At 35.4% G+C, this 24,181-nt stretch overlaps 1 protein-coding gene across 1 annotated transcript; it reads left to right on the top strand.

The window, feature by feature from the left end:
• The first annotated feature begins 6,747 nt into the window (after positions 1–6,747).
• LOC106878524 (inactive pancreatic lipase-related protein 1) lies at positions 6,748–23,198 on the top strand. The gene is made up of 9 exons (XM_014927752.2): positions 6,748–7,031; positions 8,962–9,100; positions 10,789–10,951; positions 11,576–11,804; positions 15,597–15,851; positions 16,888–17,118; positions 19,966–20,071; positions 20,717–20,899; positions 22,970–23,198. Exons 1-9 carry the CDS (start codon positions 6,977–6,979, stop codon positions 23,067–23,069), a joined length of 1,461 nt encoding a protein of 486 aa, XP_014783238.1. The 5' UTR covers positions 6,748–6,976; the 3' UTR covers positions 23,070–23,198.
• The last annotated feature ends 983 nt before the right edge of the window (positions 23,199–24,181 follow it).

Raw genomic sequence — 24,181 nt, 5'->3', positions numbered from 1 at the left:
TGCGCTTATAGTTCTATCTAGATATACTATGACGAAAAGAAAAAAAAAACAACAAAAGATGATGAGGTCATTATATATTGTTAGCTAAATATTATTTCTGTGTGATTTGACAATCATAGACATCAAGAACTTTCGAGGCCTAAGTTTGTCAACACATTTTAACAGATTTTATCATATCCGTGTACGAGAATTATTCTTTCCAAAGATAGATGGAAGAAAAATATTCCTCGAGTATCATTTTTGATTTAGGGTATTTTCAGTTGAAACTTTATTCTAAAATAAATAAATAAAAACTCGAATCTTGATAACTTTAATTCAATGTCATAACTGTCAAACAAGTTGAACAGAGCTCCTGTCTTCGTAGAACAATTTTCTACATCTTCACTGAAGCAATATGAAAGAGAAAATGAAAAAATAAAAAAAATGTGTAGTTGACAAAAATGTTTGAAAGAAATGTCAAATTCTGTTTTTAGAGGCACTAAAATTTCAGTATAAATAAATGATATAAAACCTTTTGAGTAAAGCTGATGAGGAGTTGGGCAAAATATGTCAGATGATCTCAATAAATGAAAGCAAAGAGAAAAAAATAATGCATTAACCAAATATAAAAGTTATTTAAGAAGGCTGCAATATTTCGGGAAAGATTTTCTTTTTACAAATAGAAAGAAAATAATCAAAGAGTTCGGAGAAATGTGTTGTTAACAGCAGGCTATTCTAAGAGTGTTGCTGAATTTGGTCATAATAACTGTTCATTTATTGGGTGCTTGTTAATTTTATTTGGAGAATTGATGTTTGGTTCCTTAATTTTGAAATTGAAAAATAAAGATTGAAATTCATTTTTGAAATCGTTAATAAATCTTAGCAGTTTACTTTTCGCCTTGCAAATCGAGATTTTATTTAAAAGAATTGTCACGTATTAACAAACTCTAAAAAATAATTTATATGGCTACCGACTTTTGATTTCAAAACAACTGAATTGTGGGCAGAGGCTCCAAAAATCTGACATTTTTTCCTTTACTAGTGTGTGAACTTTTGTATCTAAAAGAAAAAAAAATCGACATGACTCGAACTGGTGCTTTCTAGGAATGTCTAAATATGCAGCATTACTGAATCTTGGCTCTAATCTTTAAGAACTTCTTGCGTTAGTGTGCGACTTTGTTTTTAGTGATATTATGAACTCGGAATTTTTGTCAAGAGAAACAAATCCTTTGTTGCAAGTTCTAAAGCTTGGTATGGCGTCTGCAATGATCCGCTCCAGGGTCAGCGATGGAGAACTGCAAATATTTATTATACAAGAGGCAATGATAGAAATGGCTACAAGTATTCATTGCGTAAAATACTTTAGCTATTTTTATTTTTAAAAAATGTGCATGGTTATTAAAGACAAAACAAGTAGAAAAAGTGGGACTACTTTATCACAGAACTGACCGACAGAACTCTGTAGCACTCGAGGTTGTTCTCCTTGGGAGTTTGAAATCCCAACTTTTATAAAATTTTGTTATGCTTACAGAACTTTCGACCGATCTATTTTGATGGGAAAATTCATAAAACTAAATTCAAGTCACTAACAATTTGGTTACACACCAGCCAAGGTCTCTACTGAATTTCGAATCCTCTCGCTCAGATCCGCTGCTTAGGATCAGAACCCAACTATATTGCCATAAAAGGCAAAGGCCAGCTACGAGTAATTAACTGTGTTGCCATAAAAACATTGACGCCTACGTGAAAATGGTTTGATCAATCAAACTTGGCTGGTGTATAACCAAAGATTTAAAATATTGATGTTTCGAAAAACAATTTCCCAAATTTGAAATTCGTCTGCTTTTGTCATTGCGGAATTTGGACGCAACTGTGTCGCGAATATTTTATAAACTGTTTTAAATTTCTTTCTCAACTTCGCCGCCTTCTCTGAAGTCAAACGACTGCAAATTATTAGTGTATTTCTCCCGAATCATTGCGAAAACAATTGCTGATCTTCATTTCAATTCTATTTTTCTTAAGGTGTGTACCTTTCCGTTTAATGTCATATTCTAAAAAATAATAATAATAAAAAAGAAAAATGGTTGGTGTGTGTATTTTGATGTTTGCGATATGGATTTTGAGCATTTAACAATAAAACATTCAATTACATTTGTTTTCCCGTTGAATAGAAACGTTTATAAAGAAAATAGTGAAAGATGAAAACGTGCGAATAATGACATTTCTCCAGAATATGAAGAATGTAATTATTTTAATTCTTAAATAAATCCGTGTTTTGGGGGTAAGAAATCACTTTACTTCTTTGATATAATTAAAGCTTTCTTTTTATATGTTTTTAATAATAATATAATATAAAGAATTAGGTTTCTTTTTTTTCATTTTGGCCCTCATTCCTACACAAAAATCAAATATTCAATTATTAATTATTTGGAAATCTAAATTAGATTTTCTACTTCATTATGTCAGTATTTTAAGAAAATCGGCGATTCTCACAGCCATTTATTGAATATTTTATGAAAACAAGCATAGAAAATATTAAATTGTAAAAACATTTTAGTATTATATTTACAATACATATACAAAAATGTAAATAAGCCTTTATTAATGGTGTATTGAAGCACTTTTTAGCTAGAAAGAAGCCTTCCTACTCTAGGTAGAAGACCTGAAATATTGTAGGAAGCGAATAGTCAATTGCATCGATCCCAGTGCTTAACTGGTTCTTAATTTATCGATTCCAAAAGGATGAAAGGGGAAATTTGATCTCAGAACGTTGAGTCAGACGAAATGCCAACGATTCTGCCAGCTAGCCGCCTTATATTCAACTACAAATGATAGCTTATGATATATTGCTTGGATGGAATAAAGACAGAAAGCTGCGTGGTTCGTGTCCTGCAGACATCTTTCTATTTTTATTTATATTAATCCAAGGGATTAATTACTTATAAGTTGAATTTTGAGACACGTCGTTCAGAAAGACATTTTAAAAAATATACTTTTAAATATTTTTTGTTGTACAATCTGAAATTTTTCTTCTTTATACAAACGTCTTCTCTATGGCTACCTTAGAAATGATCAAGTAGGCGAAAGGTAGCAAGCGGTCAACACATTGTGAATATCTGGTCTATATCTACCCCTGCTATCAATCGCAAACAAGTATGGCTTGGTAGCATGTAGTATGTTTTCACAAATTGTTTTAGGTGCTTCTCTAGTCACAAACAGCCTCTTGACTCTCCCACCCTTTGACACAGCGGAGGGAGACAAAGTTGTATCATTACTTGGCTAATATTAATTTCATCTAACGCCGAGCGAAACGCTTAGCGGCGAGCTGGCAGAAACGTTAGCACGTCGGGCGAAATGCTTAGCGGTATTTCGTCTGTCTTTACGTTATGAGTTCAAATTCCGCCGAGGTCGACTTTGCCTTTCATCCTTTCAAGGTGGATAAATTAAGTACCAGCTGCGCATTGGGGTCGATCTAATCGACTGGCCCCCTTCCCCAAAATTTCGGGCCTTGTGCCTAGAGTAGGAAAGAATATTAATTTCATCTCGGTTGACTCGAGTCAGGATGAAAGAAAACAGTTTGCGCAAGACTGTCCAATCCAGGAGCCAAACTCACGACCTTACAGTCGTGAGGTTTATACCCTAATTACTAGAGTATTGGTCTTACACACATATGCACGTTCTCTCTCTCTGTACATGCGTACATGTATAGAGTCAACAGATTAAATCCAGAGATTCTCGATCGATTAGTATAAGGAATTCTTGACTGATTATGGTTCCTGTCAGTACATATGTATACAACTATGTGCTTTAACTACACACACACACACACACCTGAGTAACGACCTTTTTCCAACTACCGCTTTTTTCTAAATGTCTTGAAGAAAGGGTCTCCTCCCTGAAATATAGAAATACAAGGTAAAACTTTGTACCTTCTCTTTTGGCATTGGTATTTGTCTTTGGTTGCTGTTTTGGGGGGATCCTTACACAAGCTCCAGGATCTTTTTCGCACTACGTTTTCGAACACAATCCATTTTTCATCTCCAGTCACAAGTTGTTTCAAAAAAGGCTTGCCTTCATTCCGTTTCAAAAGCATATCACAAACGGAGTACCGGTCCTAGCAATTCTTTTCTGAGAGTTTGTGAGGGACCCATACATTATAGCAAGAAATGTATCCTAGCTTCACTATGTGTTCCATGAGCCGTATTTTTAGAAACTTCCAACTCTTCTGCAAGTTCTCTAGTCGTGATATTTGAGTTCTCTTTGATTTTTGCCTCCAAAACATCTTCATCTAATTCTGAAGGTCTTCCACTGCGACTGTCATCTTCCAAGCTAAACTCTCCAGCTTTAAACTTTGCAAATCACCTTTGAACAGTTGATTCATTTACAGCATCATCATCACCATAAACTTCACAAATGTTGTTGCAAATCTTTGCAACATTTTCTCCTTTTTTTTAAAAAAAAGAAAAGCATTACGACGTGAATATGAAATTTTTGGTTATCCATTTCAAATGTCAATAAGGGGTAACTGGAATGAAAGATAAATCTATTTTTAGTCAGGAGCAAAGAAGAGGTGTACTACTACTTCAAGCAATGCCAAAGTTTTAACTGTGTTGCGTTTCTGGTGTGTTCAATGAAGCATTAAAAATGCGAGCAAGAGAAATGATATTCTTAAGATTTACATCTGGTAAAGTATAGGACAAGAAAATATTTACTTAAAATATTGCAGCTAAGGATAAAATTTCAAATAAGATATTTAGATTTAGAAAATATTAGCTTTTATTAAAACTAATTTTATTACAAGTTATTACTTCTATCCCTTATTAGTTGTTACTTCTATTAAAAATCAAAATATTTTTTGCACTTTAAAAAAATTCATTTTTTAATTATTAATTAATAATTAGAAATTTGAAAATAGGTTATAAAATATAATAGTAGTAAATAATTAGTACAATAAATAGAATAATACAAAAATGAGTTATATATTACAGTAAAATCTACCTATAACAAATTCACAGTAAAATTTGCACGAGTTATTGCTTAAGTTATTGCCAAATCTTCACATTTTTAGTCTTGACCCAATGCCTGTTTTTTGCATAATAAATTTGCCTACCACATATACTATTCTACTTTGCATAAAACCTTAGCTATATTGGCACTTCTGGTTCTTATTTTTTTAATATTCTAGTGTGTCAATATTTTAACAAAATGATGGTATCTTTTTTCAATTATAATGTGACTTTGTAAATTAAAATCCAATCATTGTCATTATTCAAATTTTATCCCAAGCTGCAGCATTTCAATCAAAACGTTTCTTGTCCTCGACTTTTCCAGATTTATAATCTTAAGAGTATTATTTCTCTTGCTCATTTCAGTTTCAGAGTAAATTTCGACTGACCACCAACTTCTTCGCAAGGCTAGGAAGGAAAGCATCTTGTTTTAACCAGCGTCCTTTAAATCTTAAGAAGGTCTTGCAAATTTTTATACTCCCAGATGCCGAGATCATTTGTTACATATGAAACAAGGACTCCAAGTTCAGCCATACTTTGCTCCAGAATGGGTCAGTATGTATCCTGTTGCTCCATTAATAACAGGTATGAAACTAAAAGTGTATCTTGGAGACTGGATTTGCAAACTCCTTATCAATGGTCCATAGATGTCCTCTTTCTCTGCTATTTTTCTAACCACATTCATGTCCAGGGGACAGCTGATTTCCACAATGGAACATTTTTTTTTCTGGTTCCACACGACAATATCTGGCTGGTTGTGCTTTAACTTGGTGGTTTAATTCTTAAGTTCCACCAATATTCTTTTAATCCATCAATCTAAATATGGTCAACTTTGTAGGTATTTTATGCCTCATGGGAAGATAATATCTGGAAGACATTCTCTCACAGTTGGCAATACTGTGGTTGATATCTTCAGTCTTCATTTTGTAAAGCCTGCACATGTTGTCTGTCAATGTTTTTTGCCTTGTATACTGTAGGTACTTGTTGGGGACCTCTTGTTCTTAGATTGCATGGATATAGCTTTCAAAGAGGGATGTCATAAACTTGTCCGTACTCCTTGCCAAACTTTCGACATGTTCAGTGCCTTCTGTGGTTTGAGTTTTACATGCCAAGTAGCCATGCACAATCTTCTCTCTGAACTCGTCCATTTTCCCTGTTGTTCTGATAAATAGATTTTTCCCAATGCTCCTTAGGCAGAGATCTGTATCAGCTCTTATTTCATACCTCCCCTCAAGTTCATTATTCATCTTAATTATGTTGTTGATTTCGTGGTCACAAACTCGGACAAGATAGTTACTGGTCTCTTTCCTCAGCTGCTGATGTGGTTTCAGTGTCACAATCCTTATTTCAGATGGACATGAGTACAAATTTGAGACCGTGGCCACCATCCCTGTGTCGGAAGTATGACCTGTCTGCATATGTATGCATGCATATATGTATGTATGTATGTGTGCATGTGTGTGCATGCGTGTATGTATGTATGTTTGTTATGTATGTATGTGCATTTGTATGAGTATGTATGTATTTACGTATGTGTATATGTATGCATGTGTGCACTTACATTGGTGTGTATATGTGAGAATGCAATTGAGATTGACGTACCAGGAACCTATACAGCCACCAGCTGATGGAGTGAGGGTGTATATTGTTTACAGCTAACAAAATTCATGTATAAAATGGTTGTGAACTATCACCTTTCACAGGTTATGAGAAAATAAACAGATGGAAATTGAAAAAGATAGCAGATTCTAGATAAACCTATATCCTGGAAGCATGCAAAGGGGAAACCTTTTTTAATATTATCACTTAGACATCGAAATCAGAAACTCTAGCATTCGGTTCTATTCTCATAGTGTTTTGTTTAACATGAAAATAGGTCACAAGAGAAAATATAAGGAAAAAAATATCTACTTTTACGTCAATAAATATGTAATTTTCAAGGAATTCTTTATTAGTTGTTTAATTTTCATTCAATTACATTCACAACAGACATGAAGTTTTTTCTTTGTTTTACCATTCTTTTTAATATTTTCTTCATAGTTGAAGGTAAGAATTATTTTTCATATTGTTTTGTTTTTGTTTTTTTATAGGAAGGATTTTGTCTTTTTTTTTTATAGACTTGTGAGTTTTAGTTTTCAGTATATTTTCACTTCTTTAAGCCGTTCATTACCATTACTCTGTTGAAACACATTGTCTTCATTTCAATAAATTTTGGAAATACTGAAAATACAACTCAGTCATTTTTAAGCTGGCATTTGAAACAGAAATTAACATGAAATTTTGACTGAAGTTTTTAATTTAGATCATTTTAAACAGGAGGGGTAGTCTTGGGTGGATTGCTATTAAGAAAGTTAATCCTTTTGATACCAATTGAAACTGACCCCTGGTTTTATGGTACACACTTTCAGTTTTGATCTCAATCAAAACCTTCCATCAAAATTTTGTGTTAATTTGTGTTTCAATCACCAGATTGATAATGACAATTATTTTACTAAATTCTTCTAAATTTTCAAAATTAATTGAAATGAAAATATTGGCATTGCTGTGTGGTTAAGAAGTTTGCCTACCAACCACATGGTTTTAGATTCAGTCCCACTGTGTGGCACCTAGGGAATTTTTCTGCTACTATAGATCCAGATTGACCAAAATCTTGTGAATGGATTTGGTAGATGGGAACTGAAAGAAGTTTGATGTGTGTCTTCTTGTCTTGCCATCACATGATAGTTGTAAATGAGTGTCACTGTCATACAAGCAGTGTCATTCATTTCCAATCTTCTGCAAAATTTCATGTCTGGCCATAAAAAAATATTACTTCATTTGGAAACAGATGAGGGTTAGTGACAGGAAGAGTACCTTATACAAAATCTGTCTCAATAAACTTCATCTGACTGATGCAAGTATGGCTGCTGCTGCTACTACTGTTGCTGTTGTTGATCATGATGATAATGATGAAAGATAGTTTATTTCAAGAGGAATATGGTAGCAAAAAAAGGGTTAAGACATTTCTGAAAAAGTCTGCAATCTAAATGTCTGCAAGAGCTCAAGAATGTTTGGGAGAGGACGAGTGACCAGTGCTGTTAGGCATTAGACTCTTTGGCTGGCAAGGGCTGGCAGAGCAGTCAGTATTGAACCCTGGTAGTCTATGTTACTATCCAAGGGGTCGAGGGACATTAAATATTCCGATTACATCAATACAATGGGATTGAATTTTTATTGTTCTTTATCAATTTCATCTAACCATAAAAACTATGTGAAAAGAGACAGCAAAACATGGGGCAGTCCTCTGACTTGGCAGCTCCTGTCAAACCGTTCAACCCATGCCAGCATGGAAAATGGGCGTTAAATGATGATGATGATGATGATGATGAAGATACATTTATATACAACAGCCTTCTTTAGTTTTACATCTACTAAATCCATTCATTAGTCTTTGGTTGGCCCAGGGATATAGTAGGTGACTCTTGCTCCATGTTGCTATGCAGAGGGATTGAACCTGAAACAATGTGAATAGGAAGAAAATTTCCTATGCCTGTGCCCACATCTCCACACCTACACCTATGTAACCACATCTCTATAGACTGTAGCTGCAAAAAATATCCTAGACAACCAGTCCTCAGTCAAATCGTCCAACCCATGCTAGCATGGAAAGCGGACGTTAAACGATGATGATGATGATGATGATGATGCGAGCAGGACTTTTAAAGGAGTCTTAACTGTGCCTAACAGAATTGAACATGTCTGATAGAATGGCAGCAATGATAAAAGTATGCTGCTAAATAAACTCTGAAGAAATATGAAGTAACTCTCATGTCCTGAGTTCAAATCTGACTTGTTTACAACAGGATAAAATGGTTAATCTAATAATTATTGCTGACTGAACGGTCTTACATTTTAATTTCGTAATTTCATCCTATTTTTGACTCTTTTGTTTCTTCAAGATTAATATTTCCTGATTAATTTCAATTTTAATTTATAGGTTTTCTTGACTTTGAAGTTTGCTATGGTGAACTTGGTTGCTTCTCAAATGCAGGTGAATTTACAACAATAGAAAGACCAATTACTTTTTTACCAAACAGTCCCCAACTTATTGGAACACAGTTTTTCCTCTACACAAGGTAAATCAAGAAGTTCACAATTAAGGGATTCCTTAACTGATGCTCTTTGCTATTTACCATTAAAAGAAAAAGTAAAAGTTGCCTTATGCCTATGTAAGAAATAGACATCATCATCATCATTGCTATGCTGTTAGTCTTATTCCTATCATCATCATCATCATCATCATCATTGCTATGCTGTTAGCCTTATTCCTATCATCATCATCATCATCATCATCATCCCCACCTTGTTTTCAACAGTTTCATGTAAATTTCTACTGTTCCATGAGGTGTCTGGAACTTAATCGTTTAGTCGTGTGAGTCAGTGTTTTTTTATATTATTTTTCTTTCCAATTTACTTTGCTGTGAGGCTTGTTTCTTTTTTTTTTCTATTGTTATTTTAGTGTTTTCTCAGTTGTATGAGAAGAAGTGTTTTTGGGTGGAGAATGGATAGAATATTTACCGTGTAGATTTAAAGTTTCTGCTAATACAACACAAAGTTCAGAATGGTTTGTGATTGTAGAAATTCATCATTATTGTTTTTCCATTCACTTGTTTGTATGGGTCAGCCAGAATTCACTGAAAAAATTTTCTATGGCCAAATGCTCTTCCTGTTGCCAACCCTCCCTTGTTTCCAAGAAAGGTAATATTTTCTTGCCACTGAACATATTTGCATGGCAGGTCAGAAATAAACGACATTACATCTATGATGGTGATACTTATTGATGTCAAGGCAATGACATAGAAACACACATAATATCTCTATCTCTCTCTCTCACACACAAACATATGTATGTGTGTATTATATGTATATGTATATATATATATATATATATATATATATATATATATGGCCGTTGCCAGTACCGCCTGACTGGATCCCGTAGGATTTTCGAGCGAGATCGTTGCCAGTGCCCCTGGACTGGCTTGTGCGGGTGGCACATAAAAGACACCATTTCGAGCGTGGCCGTTTTCGTGCGGGTGACACGTAAAAGCACCCACTACACTCTCTGAGTGGTTGGCGTTAGGAAGGGCATCCAGCTGTAGAAACTCTGCCAAATTAGATTGGAGCCTGGTGTTGCCATCCGGTTTCACCAGTCCTCAGTCAAATCGTCCAACCCATGCTAGCATGGAAAGCGGACGTTAAACGATGATGATGATGATGATGATGATATATGTATGTATATATATATATGTATGTATGTGTGTGTACAACAGACTTTCACTCTTAAGGCTTTGGTCAGACAAGTGAGGTCTACAATAGAAGACACACATTCTCTTTCATTCTCCCTCTCTTTCATTCTCCCTCTCTTTCATTCTCCCTCTCTTTCATTCTCCCTCTCTTTCATTCTCCCTCTCTCTCTTTCTCTCACAGAAATAGACACACTCTCTTTCCCTCTCCTTGCTTTTTCTGTAACATGGCCACTAAGACTTCACTGTATGTTTTACCTGCATCAGTTGCCTAGCAACCGTATCCAATAGCTTGTTGACTCCATTAACATAGCTGTCCTATTTTGTCCAAGGTGCCATGTGGTGGGACTGAAACTAAGACCCATGAGGTTAAAAAGTGAACTCATTAACCACTCAGCCATATTCTGGTACAACTATAATTTAAATTTAATTATTCAACATTTTCTTCTCTTTCTAAACATTAGATAGCAATTAAAATTATTAATTAATCAATTTTTTTTTATTATTGAATGAATTAGAGAAAATCCCTACAATGCTTCTACATTGGTGACCCATGATGAAGAAGGACTTGCAAAAAGCAATTTTGATGGTAAAAGACCAACCAAATTCATCATTCATGGTTTTCAAAGTTCCGGAAGTTTTCCATGGGTGAAGAAATTGGTTAAAGAATTATTGATACATGTACGTAGAACACATATACTTTTTTGTTGTTTTACTATTTATTTTTAATGCATCTTGGTTTTTTTTTTTGGACTTAGTTTCACTAATTGGACAAATTGAAATCAACTGATGCAAATATTATTGGTACCACCACCACCACCACCACCTTTTCTTAAATTCAATCATGTTTTATGTATTACATCGACATTTGTCTATTTATGTATATTTATGCATTCTGGAATTTTTATTTCCATTTTATAAAAAATATATATATTTATATAAGTTTCGAATGTGTATTTTAATTATGTTCTTTTAGACTCTGCATGTGTTACCTTCATAAAAATATCATTTATATATATATATATATATATATATATATATATATATATATACATATATAGTTACAGATATCATAGAAGTAACTAGACAATCTTTATCATACCATTTTATCTGTGCAGACACTACTCATAAGTTCGGTGCCGAAGAAAGTTAAATTATTTAAAACTGCTCAAGACACGTCTGTTAAATTCCAGATTGGATATTTAAATGCACCAAATGACATTATTTTATTTCTAGAAATAAATCTATTAAAAGCAATGGTTTACCTTTTCAATGTTTGTGTATATAATTCTTCTGTCTTTTTAGGGTGATTATAATGTGATTGTAGTTGACTGGACAAATGGAGCAAGTGTGACTTATGGCCGAGCAGCATCCAATACTCGTGTTGTAGGGGCACAAATTGCAGTTCTGGTTAAATTTCTTAATGAGAAAGCTGCTAATGACCCAAAGAAAACTCATGTAATCGGACACAGCCTTGGAGCTCACACTGCTGGGTATGCTGGGGAAAGAATATCGAATCTCTCCCGAATATCCGGTGATTATAATGATTTTATTCCAGTCTTAATAAAAGTGTTGATGTGAAAGTCTATATTGATACATAACAAACAAAACTTACCAATAGCAATACATTCTGACATAATTAGGACCATGTTTCAAACGTTAGCTCTTCTATTAAGAGGTACAAAATACTTCAGGACTCAAAAAGTACTGATACTTTACAAAGTTCAGGGGGGACTCACAGTGGAGTATTGCTCTCACAACTGGGACGGTGCTGTTATTGTACATCCCAGATTGCTTCCAGAATGGTGCCACCTGACTGATTAGCACAAAATCACTCACAGACATGTACCATCCCGTGGTCCACAAATATGATGTATTTCTTCTATGACATTTCAACTATTGCTATAATGGCTTCCACTCTCCAGAGCTGGCCAATCTTTTATCCCCTTCAACTCAGCTGCTTTTATCCCCTTCCTCATCAGCTGCGTTTACTTTCTCAGAGGCTCCACAATAACCACTGAAAAACAAATGAAAACTTTTTGGCCTTGCAAGACAGGGTTCAATCTCTTTCATGGTGCTTTGGTGCTTATTTTGTATTGCTAGGATCGAAGACTATGACCACGACCCTTTACAGTGTATCTGAGACTAGTAGAAGGGAAAGAGGAAGGAACCATCCAACTGGAGACCTGGCACAAAAGCTTGCAACAAAGTGAATCCACTAAAGGCATCCAAGATGATAAATGGTGGTGGTGGTGGTGGTGGAAGTGGTGGTAGTAAATTTGGTGACAAATGAAGTCAATCACAAAGAAAATGGCAACTCACTGAATCATGTGATGCTTACAAACCTAAATCTAATTAATGCTATTTATGAGAACTCATGACTTCCGAAGGTTGTACTTTAACATCTATCATTGCTACATTGGTAAAATGGCTTATGCGATAAAATATTAAGTGGAAAACAATCAATCAAATACATGGGTATGTGTTTGTATCCTACTTAATCTTTATTAATGATAAATGGCTTTAGAAATCTATCTTGTTATTGCCTGTCTGTCTGTCTGTCTTTCACCTATCTGTTCCTCTATCCATCTATCTCTGTCTGTCTGTCTGTCTGTCTGTCTGATTGCTTGCCTGTCTGTCTGTCTATACACACATAATAAGCTTTAGCAATTTTCCATCTACCATGCCTCACTATTACTGGTTATCAATGCTGCTCGGTTCCACTGAAGTCAGAAATTGGCAAGATCATTTTGGTCTCGTCTCGGTAGCTAAATAATAAATTATTCAGCAGAAGAGCAGAAAAGTTCAAATTTCACATATTTATGTAATTCATACATAAATTTACTCAACATTGAGAGAAACACCACCAAATGCATAACGAAGTAGCTAATGAGCACAATTTAAGTATGAGCTATAAAAGAAATCCGTGCTTTACTGCTTTTGTGCTAAATCTAGGGCTCTTAAGAACTGTTTTGACTGATTATATATATATATGCCTGCAAATCCACATTTGCATTTACACATTGGCATTTAAAGATGTCTTCTTAATTGATCTCAATAAGTGCAGATTTATTCTTTAATGTTTATCAATCAATTCTCTACATGGATATAAAACATTGATAGAATCTACGATCCGACAAGAGAGTCTCTATATAGTTGCATAACAGCTTGATATAGCTATCCAGTTTCCCTCGATTCTACTCTCTTAAAAAAATATGATGGCATCGGTTACATATATACAAGTGAGGGTGGTCATGGCGGGGATACTTTTGATCTGTTGAGTTAGTACTGACCTGTGAATAAGTAACTACAGTAACACATAGATATCAGTACACATATGTAATATTTCATACACTGGACAGCTGGTACAAACAGCTTCTTTATCAGTCATTGCACACGCTTATCACACAATTTTGTTTTCTTCTTCATATTGCCATATCAATCAAATTTATTAATCATTTGTTTTTTAGCTTTTTTATTTATTACTTTATTTGTTATGATCAGCTCAATGTTATAATGATTTGCAACAATTGATTTTGGCTCTGTACACACACACACTCACACACATGCACATTCACATACACACATCTGAATGGATTGGTGAATCTTTGAGTAATATATGTATGTATGCATATATATATATATATATATATATATATATATATATATATATATATAAGTGAAAGTGGATGGCTCTGTGGTTAAACATTGAGCTCACAATCATAAGGTAGTGAGTTTGATTCCTGGATGGGGCTCTGTGTTGTGTTCTTAAGCAAGACACTTTATTTCATGTTGCTCCAGAAATGAGTTGCAACCTTACTGGTGCCAAGCTGTTTCAGCTTTTGCTTTTCCCTTGAATTACATTGGTGGCATGGAAAGGGCGAATGCTGGTCTTCTGTAAACAACCTTGCCCGGACTTGGCCATTCAGGACTGAAGGGGGTCTTTACCCTTTTACACACACACACACACACACACACACACACACACACACACACACACACACACACACACACACACACACACACACACACATATATAAATGTGCCCTAGCAAAGCCACTACAGTCTGTCTTCCAGAGTTTCCTTGCAAATGACAAGCTCCCAGACAAGTTGAAGGAAGGAACAATCTGCCCCCATTCACAATGTAGGTAGCAGGGCAGATGCCAAAGACTATGTGCTTATCCCTCTAGCCTTGCATATCAGCAAATTCAAGAAACAAATTGTCAGAAGGAAACAAATCATGTTCCTTGAAGAAAATAATTTGCTGACAGACATCCACTGTGGTGTCTGACCCATGAGAAGCTGCCTGATACAGATCTTAAAGCATTATGACTGGGTGTTTCAACCACTCAAATGGGGATGTGATATATCTCAACTTTGTGAAAGCCTTTGATAAAGTTGGCAGGATCTTAGAATAGTTAGAAAACTAGAAAAGTGGTTACATGACTTTCTGAAAGATAAAATCCAGGCAGGAGTAGCCAAAGGTGCCACCTCCAAGGAAATACAAATCGTCACATAGAGAATCACTCTCATGAGCTAGGCAGATGATGCAAAAGTCTCACAGGTGAAACAAAAACCTGATGATGCCATGCACCTGTATCAAGAGTCATGCAATATCTGGAGTCAATGCATATATAGATTTGTATGTTTTGTTCTATGCATGTCTTCTCATGCACATACTTGCATGTCTAGACATGCTCATATATGTTTAAATGATAAACTTCTGGAAAGTTTTACAGATTCTTACAGTTCCACTGATGGATTGGATCTGTAGTTTTCAAATCGGCTTTCTTCTTCCTGGTTTTGACAAGCCTGTTTCCTCAAGATTGATACTTAAGAATTGTGTGTTACAGATCTCAGAGCCCCAATAATTATAGGTATAAACCTGAACTTGTAATCTGAGTAGAGTAACTGTAAATTTCTCAATAGTTCAGCACAGATTTTTTTCTTTTTAGCTGATCTTTAACTTTATGTTAACATCTACTGAACAACTAATTTCTACAACTCTACACAATTTCACTTCTCTGTCCCAAATCACTATGTCAGGTCTATTATGCTTATATTTTATTGAGGTTTACACTGAGACATTCCACCAGTACCCCTTATTATGAGTGGCTATGGGTTCTTATTTCTTTGGCCTCATAATACTCATGTGTGTGTGTGTGTGTGTGTGTGTGTGTGTTCAATATAGCAAGATTATTCAATATGTGTAACAAGAAATAGTCTGCTAATCAAATCTGACGACTCTTAAGGCTTCGAATGTCAAATGTTCTGAGACCCTACAAGAAGTAAGTTGATTGTTTACGCTTTTGACCCCTTCACACAGGTTTGGACCCTGCAGCTCCCTATTTTGAGTCGACAGGTCCCAAGGTTCACCTAGATCCAACGGATGCTGATTTTGTGGATGTCATTCACACAGACACTGGTGATATAATAGATTTTTCTCTTGGAATGAATTCTCCTGTTGGAGACGTTGATTTTTACCCTAATGGAGGACATTTCCAGCCTGGTTGTACAGAATCCAAGATTCCAGGTTCAATCCTCGGTGGAATCCTTAATATAATAAATAAAGACAATGATAGTAAGTAAATTAACTATTTTTTGGTGGATGATATCTATTTTAGGATGAAGTGAAAAAGATTATTTGCAATGAAGTAGGTGCAGTGTTGGTTGGGTAGTTAGAAAACTCACTTGGAAACTAATAGTTTCGTGTTGAATCTCTAAAATGGTGAAAATTAACAAATTCTCAAGTAATTTAATGAAAAAAAGTTAGATTACCTAATTTTGAGGTAAAAAGAAGTAACTTTTTGACAGCTCAACCCTTTGTTACTATATTTCTGTGGAGGTGCTCTGTGTTTCTTTCAATTAATTTTAAATATAACAAAGAATTTAGTAAAGTAACTTAGTTATCACTCAGTTGGGAACATAAATTGTGACTAAGGTTTGGTGGAAGATTTTAATTCAGAACTTATGAAAACAAGACATTTTTACTAGAGCCTCAGAGATGGTTTCAGCCACATTGGTATCAAAAGGGCTAAAGAATTTCTATACAGAAATGCATCACATATATAAATACATTATATATAAAAATCTCCAAGCTGTCTCATTTATAATTATGTCCAGTTGTTGTAGAACCAACATCAAGCACCCAACAATTAAGCAATTTACTAGAACCATTATGCAAACTGGTTCCTCGTTTTATCAAAGATGACATGAAATTCCAAAATAACATTTCAGAAATAGCAAATATAAAGAAGATTCTAGTTAGTTTTGATGTGATCAATCTCTACCCAAATATCCTCCATAAATTAGGATTGGAGGCAGTGGAATTCTAGATGGACAAGTATCTACACATTTATCAACTACTAACTTAAAAACCTCACTCCATGCAGACTTTTAAGCTGATTCCTGCAGTATGCTAATTGGGCCCAAAACTAAAGAGAGCTAAATAGCATGAGGCTCTGCACTGAAACTAAACCTAAAACCACGTGGTTTGGAAGCAAACTAAGAACTGAAAAATAAATGAAAAACTGGAGAAAACATATCCAGGATACACATGTGTTTTATGAAACTAAATTTCGTTTTACCATCACATTAGTTTTCTTTCATCTTTGCAGATGTTGCCAACATATTTTCATGCAGTCATAAAAGATCTCAATATTTTTATATTGAATCAATTAACAGTCGTTGTCCACTCATAAGTTATCCATGTGATACAGTTGAAAATCTTCATAGTGGAAAATGCTTTTATTCCCTTGGTCATCTTGGATTGATGGGGTTTCATGCTGATAAAGCCTTAGGAAGAGGTAAACATATGCTGGAAACCTTTGCTTCTGTTCCATACTGTGGTAAGTCTTAAATTTATTGATTCTATTTCATACCAAGATGAGACATTCTGTTTAAATTTTGGTTTCTTCTAATCACACAAATTTTTTTTAAGATGTTTCTGCTTGTCCTTTTTTAACTTCTTACAATACTATTGGAGTCTGGTGTAGCCATCTGGTTTCACCAGTCCTCAGTCAAATCGTCCAACCCATGCTAGCATGGAAAGCGGACGTTAAACGACGACGATGATGATGATGATGACTGAGATCTTTGGCATTATGTCGTGCTTGAGAAGAAGACCCATCAAGCTGAGCAAACTTGCAGTTGTGGCAGATACTGGTGTCATGCAAATGGCACTTGAACCAGTGATACATAAAAGCACTCGTTTCAGAGTGGTTGGCATTAGGAAGGGCATCCAGCTGTAGGAAACCCTGCCAAATCAGACTGGAGCCTGGTGCTGCCTTCCAGCTTACCAATCCTGGTCAAAGCGTCCAACCCATGCCAGCATGGACAACAGATGTTAAATGATGGTGAATTAATATTTTCTTACATTCATAGCTTGATTGATGCAATAATATAAAGTTAAGTGTGAAGTTGCATGGCCTGGCAATTAGAGTTGTAGTCATGGTTGTTACGTGGTGGTTTCAATCCTTAGAGTGGGCAATGCTCTGTGATATTGGGCAAAAAACATTTCATTCCACATTGCTTCAGTCCACTCCAGCTGTAAAGTGATTTCTGACAACAGCTGCCAAGTTAACCTTGTGACAGACTGGCATCCCATTCGGCGGTGGGTTGTAATTTCAGACATACACCATGGAAAATGAATTAGGCTCCAGCCTTATGAATCCTACGGCTTATGACAATTAATTTGAAATCCTCCTTGTAAAAATTTATGCTGCAATGTAAAACAAAACAAACATTTTTTAATCATTGTTTCCCAATAGCATCACTGAAATGTTTATATTTTGATCTTTTACTGGCTTTCACTCATTCGCTTGAGTGTGGCTTTGAATGGTTTAAGTTCATCCTATTGACACCACCCCAGTATGATGGACCCGTTTGCCAATCTTCTCTTGCTGGGTGGAGCCAGACTTACTGTAATGTCTTCATATGACAAGGCAGTTAGCTGGGCGAAATGCTGAGCAGCATTTCGTCTGTCTTTACGTTCTAAGTTCAAATTCTACTGAGGTCAACTTTGCCTTTCATCCTTTCGGAGTTGATAAATTAAGTACCAGTTGCATACTGGTGTCAATCTAATTGACTGCCCCACCTCTCCAAAAATTCCGGGCCTTGTGCCGAGAGTAGAAAAGAATATCTTCGTATGAGTGGTTACTTGCTCCGTACCTGTGACTTTTTGCATTCTTCTTTTGCAAATCAGGATTATTATGATTATTACATAAGTCTGAGCTTCCTGAAACAGCTGTGACGTCAAGAAACTACATATTGTCTTCATATTTCATTTTGTACTTCTATTCTGTATTGTGTGTGCTCCATGTGAATATATTTAGATCAAACCTATGTTTATTGTCATTACTACCTCTATATATGTATGTGTGTGAATGTATGTGTGTGAATGTATGTGTGTGAATGTATGTGTGTGTGTACACATTTTACAATATATATGTTATATTATACTTTAAGATTGTTGTACATAATGACGTAAATATATGCAAGCTAGTCACACCTGGATTTGTTCCAATGTAATACTGTATATCTATATCTATATGTATGTATGTATGTATATATGTATGTATGTATGTATGTATCTATCTCTGTCTGTCTGTCTGTCTGTCTGTCTGTCTGTCTGTCTGTCTGTCTGTCTGTCTGTCTGTCTATCTATCTATCTGCAAATAGACACACACACACACACACACACACACACACACACATGTATGATGGGCTTTTTATACACAACTATGGACCAATAAAAAAGAAATGCTTCTACTTTTACATTCTCACTGTCATACCATTAATATTGTCCAGACTGTATGATTTCAGTTTTCACATAACGAAATTCTCACCAGTTTGCATAATTTATCACTGTCATAACTAGAATTATCAGTTGTAATCATACAGTAAATGTGTGTTAATTCACAGAGGATGAGATAATTTAGATTTACAGGTTAGTTTGACAACTGTTTGAATGTAGAGAGGATAAAAGTACAACGACTGCAGTACAATGACCGAATCTTTGGTGTTGTGGTTCTGCTTCTTTACAGCCTGAGTTCAAATCTTGCTGTAGTCAAATTTGCTTTTTATTCTTTCAGGGTGGATAAGATAATGAAACAGTTACCTACTTGGGTAATTTCCTTCCCCCGAATTCCTGGTCAGCTACCCATGTAAGCAATCAATAGAGTACCATTGTATGACAATTATAGATAGGTGCAGATGTGGCTGTGTGGTAAGAAGTTTGCTTCCTGACCACATGGTTCCTGGTTGAGTTGTTTGACTAAAAAACCCTCTGAGAAACTTTGAAAAAACATGTTTTAGAAGTGAAAGCCTTCGCTTTTGACTTTAAAAGAAACGTTAGTGATTGCCAGACAAGTTAGCTAAGCTAAAAATCAGTGCCATGTTTATTATATGTGGAATGAATTGCTACTAATTTGGAATTGTTTACAATTTATTGAATATGAAGACTTCTTGCTGGTTGGTCCATAAGATTTTGTTAATTCAACTTTCAAAGGAAGAAAGCTGTGTTCAATAGCATTATAGGATGTCATTGTGGTGGAAATACAGACCTTCGTTTTCAAGTGATATTTATTATATGTGCAATTGTATTGGTACCAGTGTATGACAGGTATCGATCTTATTGATTGAGTAAAGAAAAAATGTATAGTAAATATTTCTAATTTTTTGTTTTCTAATTTCAGCTTACGAATTCCAAGTAAACATATCAGGGTCATCAACGATTAATGGAAAAATCCATCTGGAATTTATTGGAGTCAAAGGCAAAAGTGAATCCCTTAACATCACCGAGTAAGTATCATCCTGGAGTGAGAGGAATTCATAGCTTTTGTAGTTGTTTAGCTTTCTCAATTCTTGGGATATTTGACTCACAGACTTTTTCTCTACAAAGCAAAATACATTTAAAAACAATAATTACATTATGCCTTATACATTAAATGGTTAAATAGTTTTGTATGTATAAACATGTTCAATGTTGCATTTCCTTTCAGTCAAGCTATATACAAACTATAGACTTCTGGAAATTTCCTGTCAGAAGTAACGTGTTTCACAATAAATGCTTTACAATAATCATATAATTTACTACAGGGCCAATAAATTATATTTACTACAAGTTTGACATTTACCCCAACTCCCTTTCTCTGAGAAAATTTCTAAGGTAAGGAAATACTCAGATTTGTGATGTACCTTTTCTACATATTTATTTTGCTTGGAGTTGACTGATGTCTAATACTTCTTTTTGGCTTGGAATGCTTGCAATGGATGTGTATATTATTGTTGTTAGTGTTGTTGCAATTATCATTCTATATTTCCATCATCACTCGTCAACTTCTGACAATCTGAATTTATGTTTAATTGTTCATTTTGTTTTTTTACCATTGTGTATCCTCTGAAAGAGTAAACAATAAAAACAAATAATCTTTAACTTACTTTTAGTGGAATCAAGCTTCTGTCTCCACACACACCTATTGCTGAAGTAATTAAAAGCCACAGAGATATTGGAGAACTTCAGTACGTTGATGTATTGTATGAAGAAACTGAAAGTTTTATTAAAGTATTCTTTGAGGATGAATGGAAACTGGAGTTTTTTGATGTCTTTGATGCCAGGTACCGAAAGAGGTAAGATTCACTTTGAAATATAAATTAATGAATACTCTCCACTTTTTACTTGTTTCCTTTACACCTTTTTTAAAAAAAAATTCTAGCCCTGGGTTTAGACAAATACATTATTGAAGCAATGTCCTATTACTGGATGGCTTTCTTATCACTAATCTTTTTTCTTATCACCATTTCTTTTTTTTTTCTTTGAAATAATGGATCTTTATTTCTCAAGGGTTGAAACAAGCAGACAATTTGCTGACAGGAGGTGACAACAACACTGCTTGCATCTCACAAATTTTATAGCATACAGATGTAAACAAACACACACACACACATCTGGCAAACTCTTTAAATTTATGTCAACCGAATCTTCTTACAAGTCTTTGGTCAGCTTATGAATATTGGAGAAGTCACTGACCCAAGATGCTTTGGAGTGAGACCGAACCCCAAACTATGTGGTTAGCAAGCAAAGTTTTTAATCACATGGTCATCATATGGATAACAATATTACTGTTATTGCTATTGTTTAACCCTGAGTCAAGCGTGCTTGAAAGAACGCATGATCAAAACCACCCAAGCTGTGACCATCCCATCTTTTATTCTGTCGTTTTTTTTTTGGCTTCGTATGATTGGATGTGATTTGAAGGAGAGTTGAACTCTTATTACTTGTGACTGGTGTGAAAGTGTAGAGGCTACCTTTGCCAGCCCAAAGTTACTTTGAGGGATATTGTTGTTGTTGCTGTTGTTGTTGAATTGGAGAGAGGAGTTTTTGTTATTTTAGTTCAATAAAACCATAAGGCAAAGGTTTGATACGATGTAGTGAATCACTGTAAAAAACCAGTTTCCATTTCTTGGAGGCAAGGAACACTGTAAAATATTTCCTGCCATGATTATGAGAAATGTGGAGAAAGGGAGATAGATAGATAGATAGAGATAGAAAGAGAGGGAGAGAGAGAGGTGGGGCTGCAGTGATGCTGGAACACTGCCATATTTATGATTTCAAGTTTTTTCCCTGTTTTAAAAAATAGTCTGGTAAAGCAGTAGGCAACATGCGAGTGACCACCACCACCACCACCGCCATCATTTAATGTCTTCCTTCTATCCTAGCATGGATTAGATGGTGAGGAGCTGGCCAACACTGCCATATTTATGATTTCAAGTTTTTTCCCTGTTTTAAAAAATAGTCTGGTAAAGCAGTAGGCAACATGCGAGTGACCACCACCACCACCGCCACCATCATTTAATGTCTTCCTTCTATCCTAGCATGGATTAGATGGTGAGGAGCTGGCCAGGCAGGAGCCTGCACTATGCTTCTGAGTCTGTTTTGGCGTCGTTTTTAAGGCCTGGATACCCTTCCTAACACCAACCACCCCACAGAATGCGCTGAGTACTTTTTACATGGCACTCATACAGGTGAGGCCAGTTTTGGCATGGTTTTTACAGCTGGTCACCCTTCCAAATGCCAACCCCTTTACAGGGGTCATAGAAACCAAGCCAAATAAGACTGGAACCTGGTACAGTTCCCTGGCTTACCTGTCTAAGTCAAATCATTTAACCCATGCCAACATGCAAAATGGATGCTAAATGATGATGATGTATGTGTGTGTGTGTGTGTGTGTGTGTGTGTGTTTGTCCTATTACCTATATGTGATACTTATTAATGAGAATCACCTTTATACAAACAATATCAGTCATATCCACTATTCTATGAGAACTTATCTGACCATGGAGAAATATATTGCCTTGCTTAGAATTAGACAAGAGTTGGTGACAGGAAGGGAATCTGGCCAATAGAAAATCTGCTTCAATAATCTCTGTCCAACTCAGGCAAACATGGCAGAACCGATGTTAAAACAACAATGATTACCCATGATTTTCACCAACCATTCCAGGCTGTTGAGATCGATGTGAATGACACTCAGTCTGAATATCAGCTGTTTGTTGAAAGGGAGTTTGGTTGACTTAGAATCTGGGTTGTGGTTTTCTCACTTTGGTTCAGCCAAATATATTACTGCTCTTGTATGTTGCTGCTTTCCTGTTTGTTGTTAATGTTGTTGCTGATTCTTATAACCAATAATATGTTTACAGATATACCTTTTGTGTGAAAAATGTGAAGATCACTTCGAAAAAAACCAGGAGATTTGATGTAAGGAATCCTTGTTCAAAGAAAATATCGAAAAATTACTAAAGTCTGAAGAAGAACCAAAACATATTTGGTATGAACCGAAGTTTGAAGATCGAGTGATGCTGATTAATAAAAAGAAACTGACATCTGATGTTTAACAACTAATTTAGAGTAAAAGAAAAGAAAAGAAAATAGTTTTCAAAATCTTCTATTATTTCGTTTGCAGTTTCTATAATTTCATAACTTTCTGATAGGACTTTTCCATTTTATGTTAAATATTTTGTGTCATTCTCACATGGTATAGTACCAATCCCTACAGCATATACATATATATATATATATATATATATATATATATATATATATATGTATATATATATATATATATATATATATATATATATATATATATATATATATACATATATATATATATATATATATATATATATATATATATATATATATATATATATATATATATATATGTATGTATATGTATATTTATATGTATGTATCATCATCATCATCATCATCATCGTTTAACGTCCGCTTTCCATGCTAGCATGGGTTGGACGATTTGACTGAGGACTGGTGAAACCGGATGGCAACACCAGGCTCCAGTCTGATTTGGCAGAGTTTCTACAGCTGGATGCCCTTCCTAACGCCAACCACTCAGAGAGTGTAGTGGGTGCTTTTACGTGTCACCCGCACGAAAACGGCCACGCTCGAAATGGTGTCTTTTATGTGCCACCCGCACAAGCCAGTCCAGGGGCACTGGCAACGATCTCGCTCGAAAATCCTACAGGAGCCAGTCAGGCGGTACTGGCAACGGCCACGCTCAAAATGGTGCATCTCATGTGCCACCCGCACAAGAACCAGTCCAGGGGCACTGGCAACGATCTTACTTGGCTTGCCGGGTCTTCTCACGCACAGCCCATTTCCAAAGGTCTCGGTCCGTAGTCATCGCCTCGGTGAGGCCCAATGTACGAAGGTCTTGCCTCACCACCTCAGCCCAGGTCTTCCTGGGCCTACCTCTTCCACGGGTTCCCTCAACTGTTAGGGTGTGGCACTTTTTCACGCAGCTATCCTCATCCATTCTCACCACATGTCCATACCAGCGCAATCGTCTCTCTTGCACGCCACAACTGATGCTTCTAATGTTCAGCTTTTCT

Source organism: Octopus bimaculoides, chromosome 11 (assembly GCF_046866305.1).
Source record: "Octopus bimaculoides isolate indiv1 chromosome 11, ASM4686630v1, whole genome shotgun sequence".
Classification (NCBI taxonomy): domain Eukaryota; kingdom Metazoa; phylum Mollusca; class Cephalopoda; order Octopoda; family Octopodidae; genus Octopus; species Octopus bimaculoides.
This window is presented reverse-complemented; position numbering and strand designations above follow the sequence as displayed.

Bases quoted from the DNA above. Each gene is read 5' to 3' on its own strand.
- LOC106878524 (XM_014927752.2), top strand. From the start codon at position 6,977: ATGAAGTTTTTTCTTTGTTTTACCATTCTTTTTAATATTTTCTTCATA. The intron at 11,805-15,596 runs GTGATTATAATG...CCCTTCACACAG, and splicing joins GAATCTCTCCCGAATATCCG to GTTTGGACCCTGCAGCTCCC. The intron at 20,072-20,716 runs GTAAGTATCATC...ACTTACTTTTAG, and splicing joins GAATCCCTTAACATCACCGA to TGGAATCAAGCTTCTGTCTC.